General features: G+C 40.3%; 1 protein-coding gene across 1 annotated transcript in view; it reads left to right on the top strand.

The window, feature by feature from the left end:
• The window catches only part of Fras1 (Fraser extracellular matrix complex subunit 1), a 400,690-nt gene that overhangs the window by 362,623 nt on the left and 32,067 nt on the right, over nucleotides 1-6,000 (top strand). The window contains exon 60 of the mRNA XM_055594513.1: nucleotides 4,437-4,593. Coding sequence (XP_055450488.1) covers nucleotides 4,437-4,593 — 157 coding nt within the window. The remainder of the gene's footprint in view (nucleotides 1-4,436; nucleotides 4,594-6,000) is intronic.

Raw genomic sequence — 6,000 nt, 5'->3', positions numbered from 1 at the left:
GTTTGGTTTGGTTTGGTTTGGTTTGGTTTGGTTTGGTTTGGTTTGGTTTGGTTCATTACGGCTCAGGTGTTAAGAGTACTTGCTGCTCTGCCAAAAGGTCTGAATAGAGTTCCTAGCACAAAGGTGCTCACAACTGCCCATAATGCCTTCCCAAGGACTCCAACTCCGTCTTCCAGCCTCCATCGATCCCTGCACACACATGGTATTTACACACACACACACACACACACACACACACACACACACACAAATACAAGTTAAAATAATTATTGCCTGTGTCATTTAGGTCTGTGTCTACTCTGGTGCTTCTGGCTATTGCATAACAGTCCATGGCACACCTGCTCTGTTTTACTCATACGCACTCAGGAATAGTAATTCACCTCAGTGGTCACACCAAATAACCCCAGAGCCTCTGTCACCACAAGCCACGCCTCAGCATCCATTCTTACAGATGTGCATTTTCAAGACCCAAATGAGACTTTCTTTAGAGATTTATCTTCAGGGGCAAAACTGCTGTATCCTAAGATATACGCGACATTGGCTGAAAGAATGCTGGAGAATGTCTCAGAACATTATTGGAAGGGTATAAAGGTTGTGACAACTCTGCATCTTCCCCTGCCATTTGCATTACTCACTCATCCTTTATGTTTCTAGGCTAGTATAATGAAAAGTGGAGGGTCTCGGTTAGGGTCACTATTGATATTATAAAGCACCATGACCAAAAGCAACTTGGAGAGAAAGGGGCTTATTTCATCCTACAGCTTAATCCGTTATTGAGGGAAGTTAAGGCAGGAACCTGGAGGCAGAAACTGATGCCGAGGCCGTGGAGGAATGGTGTCTTGCTTGCTTTTCATGACTTGCTCATCCTGCTTTCTTATTCTAGCCAGGCCCACCTGCCCAGAGTTGGCATGACACTCAGTAAACTGGTTCCTCCCACGTGGATCAAGACGATTCTTTATAGACTTGCCATTTGCCAGTACTATGGAGGTATTTTCTCAATGGAGAGGCCCTCTTTCCAAATTACTCTAGCTTTTATCAAGTTGACAAAAACAAAGAAAGAAACAAACAAACAAAAAACAAAACAAAGAAATCCTGGCCAGTACAGTTGATCCCTTGTCAGCTTGACACACACATATGCCATTATTCAACTAGAGCCTTTCCTTTGTCATTGACCAAATGGCATGGTAATATTAATATTAGAATATAAAACATTCCAACTTTTCAAAGTCCCAGTCTTTAAAAATTGAAACACATTAAAGGTACAGTCTCCTTAAAGCATCCAAAGTCTCTTTCAAAGTTCAGTTTCTGCAAGATACCCAAACTTTCTCAGTAATTTCAAAGTCTCAACAGTACACTCTTGTAAAATAAAAATTCAGTTAAATACTTTCTTACTCCAAAAGGGAAGAAACCAGACACAGCTACAGTCAGAACAGAGCAAAAACCAAATTCCACAGTGTAGAAAATTCAGTGTTTGGCACCTGAGACTCACTCACAGTGCACGAAGCTCAGGCCAGCTCCACTCCTGGCGGTCACCCTATGGGGCTGGCATCTCTAAGATGTTGGGGTTACCACTCCAGCCAGGAGTCACCTTCACCAGAGGCCTCCCCTGGGCTCTCTTCATGACTCTGACCCTGCCACCTGGTGCCAAGCCTCATCTTCGCTCCATAACCCCTTCAGTACTAGTGCTTATACTTCCATTGAGATTGCACCTCACCAATGGCCTCTCCTGGCTTCTCACAGTGCCACACCTCAGGTGCTATTCATGATCCCTTCATGCCTTCACACCCAGCACCACCTGAGAGACTCTCACACATTCCAAGTTCCAAAGCTGCCAACACAGAGTGCAGCCTTGATCCCTCTGGACCACAGCTTCTGTGTACTGACCCTGAGGAAATACATCCAAATTTTCTCCTCAATGATGTTGGCCTCCTCTTAATCATAGTCCATTCTTCATCCCCAGCGGGCCAATGGTAATTGTTCCAGCAAAGCAAAGGTTTGATTTTAGTAGCTTTTAATTCAAATTATTGTGTAAATGGCCTTGATAGGTAGAGTCATTGCTTCCCTCTGAAACTTCTATTATCTGCACTGCTTTCAGCATTGTCTTCTATGTTCTCATGACAGTAGCTCTTAAGCCCTCAATGCTCAATGACTTTTCTAGCCCAAAGTTCCAAAATCCTTCCACAATATTCTTAAAACCCATGGCCAATTCTGTCCCGGCAGTTTTGTTTCTGTTTTTCTTAGGGTTTTCTGTTGCTGTGATAGAAGATGACACAAACCGACTTTAACCTTGTCAGTTTTGATTTTTACTTAACTAAACATTTTATTTGTGTTATGATAAACATCAGTTTTCCATATATACTTGAATTTTATCAATTTAGAAATTACTCTGACAGGGGCTGAAGAGATGGCTCAGCAGTTAAGAGCACTCACTGACTGCTCTTCCAGTGGACTTGGGTCAATTCCCAGAACCTACATGGCAGCTCACAACTGTCTGTAATTCAGGTTCCAGTGGATCCAACACCCTCATACAGACATACATGCAGGCCAAACACCAGTGCACATAGAAATAAAAAAAATGAAAATAAATTACTTTTTAAAGAAAGAAATTACTATGATAATATAAAACTGAAAGCAAAGATGTGTCCTAATACAATTTATATTAATACTACAATATAGTGGCTACAACTACATAAGGGATATTTGTTAAGTCTAAATTCTAAACTATAGATAGGAACATATTTCCTCATATACCTTTGCATTTACATGAGTGTACAAAAACAAAATATACAACAATCCCCGTGTCTTCTTTCTACTTTTTTCCTATAACTTCGAAACCCCAGAAACCTATTTTAAATGAGATCCTCAAGTAGTTTTAGATTTTATTTTTGTATGTATGACTTCAATTTTAAATTCTTATGATAATGTACCTCCTTTTTTAAAATTATCCATAATGTTTTTAGCTGAACAGAAGTATTCCATTTTGATGTCACAAAATCTATCAAGATCTTATTCTTTGGTTAATCCTTTGACACTTAGCATAAGAAGACCTCACCTGTTAGAGACTCTTCCTGACATATCCTCTGCTCATCTTCAAAAAGATGAGCAGAAAGAAAATAAATAAAGCTGTAGACATTCCCGACTCACAAAGGCCCATTACAGTTTTTAGAACTTTGTTAGTGGCAAGTTTGAACCTGAGTTTAAGAACACCCACCAATACTAAAAATACAATCGCTTTGAGTCTGAATGTCTGTATTCGGTTTCAGCTCAAAAAAGGAAAAAAAAAGTCACTACCTATTCAAGAAATAGCTTTTCATTTAATAAAAGAAATCAAATAGACCATATGTTACCCACACGATAATCTATCATAATTCTTCAGCACATTCCAGAATCTTCATTTTCTTTGGCTTATTAAGCATGTGTCTTCAGAGTTGGCATTTACAAAAAATGCCTTTTTAAAAAGATTGAAAAGTCACTACTAAATTCATATATTCTATAACGAATTCATATTGTAGGAAAGATGAAGGGAGAAAAAGGCTATTCTTTAGGAATTTGAAAGAATGTTAAGAAGCAACATACAAATGTTCACAAGGAAGTCTTGGCATTTAGCATGATTTGGAAAGTATGGTTTAAAACTTCCCCCTGCCCCACACATAGCCTATGTAAGGGTAGTTAATTTAAAATGTTCATGTGACAAATGTCCCACTTCCTTTCACACGACTCTACTGCCGAGGCCGCTGTATATATAATATGCTATACATACATAATATATAATACGATTTGAGTTTTCGTGTTCTCAGAAACACAGTTCTAAGTGGAGAATATTCAGTTTGAGGAACATGTGGTTTCTTCCCACCACCAAGAACTTGGGTTGTGTCTCCAGATTTCAGTCCTCTGCAGTGTTCAGATGATTTGGTTGCAAGTTTGAAAGGTCTTCGGCATTTAAAATCATCCTTAACTTAAGATGGTGCTTTTCTGAATTCTTTACAAAATTATTCAGCTTTCACAAAGGAAAAGGAACTGATTTAGCTCTTCAGGAAGAAGAGCCATTTGCTGACATCATTCATTAGTCATCTGAGTTTTGTTATGTGTGCACGTGTCTTCATTAGTCCACATAACATGTGGAACAGCACCCTGGGGTTTACAGGTGTGTTTTAGTTTGTTGTTGATTTTATTGACTTGGTTTTCATAACTTGTCGCCAAAATTTTCAAATGGTTTGGAATGTCTTTATAATGCAAGCCCTATCATACAGTTATATCCTGCTCAGGCACAAACTGCTAGTATTAAAAATTCTATTTTATAAATGAAACTGTTGAGATATTTTTGAATTTGTGCCGCTTTTTTGATGCTACAAAGAGAGAGAAAACATCATGTAGGAAAACTGCCTATCACCGGTCTCCTGCTACAAGGCTAAATATGTCTTGTGTGTTGGTTGTAGACGAAGAACTGCACTGTGCACATCCATGATGACTCCATGTTTGAGCCTGAGGAGCAGTTCAAGGTTTACCTTGGCCATCCTCTTGGAAACCACTGGAGTGGAGCCAGAGTTGGGAAGAACAGTGTGGCCACTGTCACCATATCCAATGACGAAGATGGTAACAGAAGAGATTGTCTTTTAGCTTCACTTAGATTGCTGGGACATGAAGTGAGGACTTAGAAATAATGTTAGTGGTTTGAAAAGGAAAGTGCTAGAAAAGTACCTACTTACAACAACCTCTGAATATTTATGTAGAAGTTTCATGGCAAATGATCATGGGGCTCATGATCATTTCTGTGGGGCTCCAGTAAGTTCACAGGACTCCTCAATCTCATTATTCCCTACATTGTCAAAGACAAAGAACAAATATGGTTAAAAAAAATGGGCAGGAATCTTAAAGCAGAAAATGAGAGTCACGAAAGTCGCCGCAGGTCAGGAGGGAAACACAGTGAGAAGTACTTGAGTCCCAAGAACGGACCTGAAACATGGCTGTCTGCCTGGAAACATCTGACTTCTTACTGATGTCTCACAGTGACAAAGTCAAACGACCTTCTGAGCGGCCAAGAAGGGGCATAGTGAAAAAAACACTGATTTTGAATGAAGTAGCAACATGGTGCGTTGTCTGCCTCAAGGGAAAAGCACCTGCTTTAAATCAAAACATCATTATTTTACTAAAATAGACGATTTTAACAGGTGTACATATAACAATACAAACCCTGCTTTTTACTTAATGTTTTGTTGGACTTGTTACACATGCTCTATTAGACTATTTTCACTTAATCCTGGCAATAATCCTTGAAATGGATGTCACTATCCTTATATGTGAAGAAACAGGGTTTCAGCAAAGCACGTAATTTGCATTTTTAGCTACTCAGCTATAAGCAGCAACACTGTGTAGGAACCTTGATTTATTGGATTCTGGAATCTGCACTCTTAACTACCATGAGAGTGCTAAGACTGCTAGAGTTCCTAGGGGAAAATCAGGAGCCATCTTGGACATCAATAAGGAAGGCTGGCCTTCCGTCTGGGGAGGTGCTGACCCTCACACATGAGGCCTGAGTTCAGTGCTCGGCACTCACAAAAAAAGCCGGATGTACTTACAATTCCAGTGCCGAGAGGTGGAAGCAGGAAGGTCCCTGGGGCTTCTAAGCCAGCCGTCCCAGCCTAGTTGGTAAGCCCCAGGTCCCAGTGAGAGACCCTGACTCAGAGGAAAAGGTAGATGGTTTTTGAAGAACAACTCCTGAGGTTGACCTTTTGCCTCCACATGCACACAGCACAAAACACACACACACACACACACACACACACACACACACACACACACAGCTTTTCTTTCTGCAAACTTAGGTTCAAACCCAAGGTGAGCCCTTCTCAGACATAAAAAAAATTCCAAATGATTATTAAGACTCAGAAGAGGCTGGACAGGCAGCTCAGCAGTTGAGAGCAATGGCTGCTCTTGCAGAGAACTGGCTATCAGTTCCCAGCATTCACTCTGAGCAGCTCATGACTGCCTATAATTCCAGTG

This window comes from Psammomys obesus, unplaced genomic scaffold (assembly GCF_907164565.1).
Source record: "Psammomys obesus unplaced genomic scaffold, mPsaObe1.curated_primary_1811, whole genome shotgun sequence".
Taxonomy (NCBI): Eukaryota; Metazoa; Chordata; class Mammalia; order Rodentia; family Muridae; genus Psammomys; species Psammomys obesus.
Note: the sequence above shows the minus strand (reverse complement) of the source record. Positions and strands in the feature narration are given on the sequence as shown.